This window comes from Corylus avellana, chromosome ca10 (assembly GCF_901000735.1).
Source record: "Corylus avellana chromosome ca10, CavTom2PMs-1.0".
NCBI classification, from domain to species: domain Eukaryota; kingdom Viridiplantae; phylum Streptophyta; class Magnoliopsida; order Fagales; family Betulaceae; genus Corylus; species Corylus avellana.
Genome location: NC_081550.1, coordinates 5504887 through 5506659, shown reverse-complemented (window position 1 = coordinate 5506659; position 1773 = coordinate 5504887). Strand labels below are relative to the sequence as shown.

The following is a 1773-nucleotide window of genomic DNA, read 5'->3' as shown; positions in this document are numbered from 1 at the left end:
TCTACTCAAAGAAAATGAGACAAAAATGAAAGAAGGCATCTTCAAGGGATCACTGTCCTTTTTAAATTTCGATTCATGACTTTCCTAACTATTCTATCTATTAAATTGAGTTGCACCTTATGGAATCCAGCAAAACGTGAATTGAGCTAGCTAGCTTGGACTATATATTATGAAATCAATCAATTTTTTGAAACAATATTTTTTTTATAACAACCAATATCAAAAAATTATATTAAATATAAATATTAAAAATTTGATAACAACCAATCAATTTATTTTTCATTTTTTTTTAAATTAAATTTTAAAACATTGTTTAATAATAATTCGTAAACTACGTACAGACATGATTTTTACTTTTTATTAGTATTTTGTTTCCTTTTTATTTTATTTTCTTGTCTTGTCTTAGATATGACGTCGCACTGGGCATCAATACATTTGGCGCTTTGCATGTTTCGGGCTTTGCCAAGAATTGTATCAACTTAAAATTGCTCCTCCATGTATCAACCGGTAATTCGTGTACATGCATAAAGTTTGCCCTTATTTCTTATATTGAAACTAATGTGTATTAAAGTTCTTTTACTTGCCCAAAAAAAAAAAAAAAAAAAAAAAAAATTCATATCCCGTTTGTTTTCAAGAAAATTATTTTTTACTAAAAACATTTTCCGCCGATTGGTGTGCGCCGGGACCCCTTTGGGACTCTATCGGGATCCCACCATAAACACACAATCACATGTCTCAGTGGGGGCCTAGCGGAGGCCTAGTCAGGTCTAGGCGGGGCTTGATGGTGTCTTGACAAGTCCTGGTGAGGCTCAGTTGTGTCCTAATAGGGTCTCAACGGTGTCATGATGGGGTCCCAACGGTATCACGACGGGGTCCCAGCAGATCCCAACAAAGGCTCGGCGAGCGGCCTAGTGGAGTCTTGGCGGAGCTCTGGTGGGGTCACGGCGAAGGCCCTACTAGGTTCCGGTGAAAGCTTGATAGGGGTTTGGTAGTTATTCGACGGGGTTCTAGCATAGTCCGACGATATTTTGGCAATAGTCCGGTAGTTTGGGAATAAGAAGTTCAAACTCAGAAAATGGTTTACGGTTTTAATAAAGTAAAATAATATTACTAAAATTAAAGAAGTTTTTCTGGTCAAATCAAAATTATTTTTTATTAATTATTATTTTTCGTTGCACAAAATATAAAAAATATGAAAAATATTTTTCAAAAATTATTTTAATCCCAAATAAACGGAGCCTGAAGTTTTTGTTTTGGGCAAGTAAACACTGGAGTTCAATGCAAATGATCCGTTTGTAACTGTAAACGTGTGGTATTTCAATGGATGGCTCTGATTGACGTTGTTTTTCAGCCTATGTGTGTGGCGAAAAGAAGGGGCAAATACTAGAGAGCACATTTCAGATGGAAGAGACGCTCAATGGAAGCTCAAGATTAGATATCAAAGCAGAGAAACAACTTGTGGAGGAGTACCTAGACAAACTACGAGGACAAGGTGCCACTGACAGAGCCATCACATCAACCATGAAGGACCTTGGAATTAAAAGGTTTTTATGATTCTAACCAAATATGATATGTAAATCTTTAAACTATCCGTTTATTTTATAAGTTATCCTTGATGAAAAATTATAAGGATAATTAATTAGCTCATGCTTCATATTATTAACAGAGCATGATTTTAGGTCAAAAGGGTCAAGATTCGAGACTAAAGATGTACAAAAATTGACTAAAAATATTAAAGAAAATAAATAACGCAATTTAGTCCCTTTTTTTTTT

General features: G+C 34.6%; 1 protein-coding gene across 1 annotated transcript in view; it reads left to right on the top strand.

The window, feature by feature from the left end:
- The first annotated feature begins 25 nt into the window (after positions 1-25).
- Positions 26-1773, top strand: part of LOC132162793 (fatty acyl-CoA reductase 3-like) — a 6585-nt gene continuing 4837 nt past the window's right edge. The window contains exons 1-3 of the mRNA XM_059573023.1: positions 26-54; positions 407-507; positions 1352-1544. Coding sequence (XP_059429006.1) covers positions 26-54; positions 407-507; positions 1352-1544 — 323 coding nt within the window. The remainder of the gene's footprint in view (positions 55-406; positions 508-1351; positions 1545-1773) is intronic.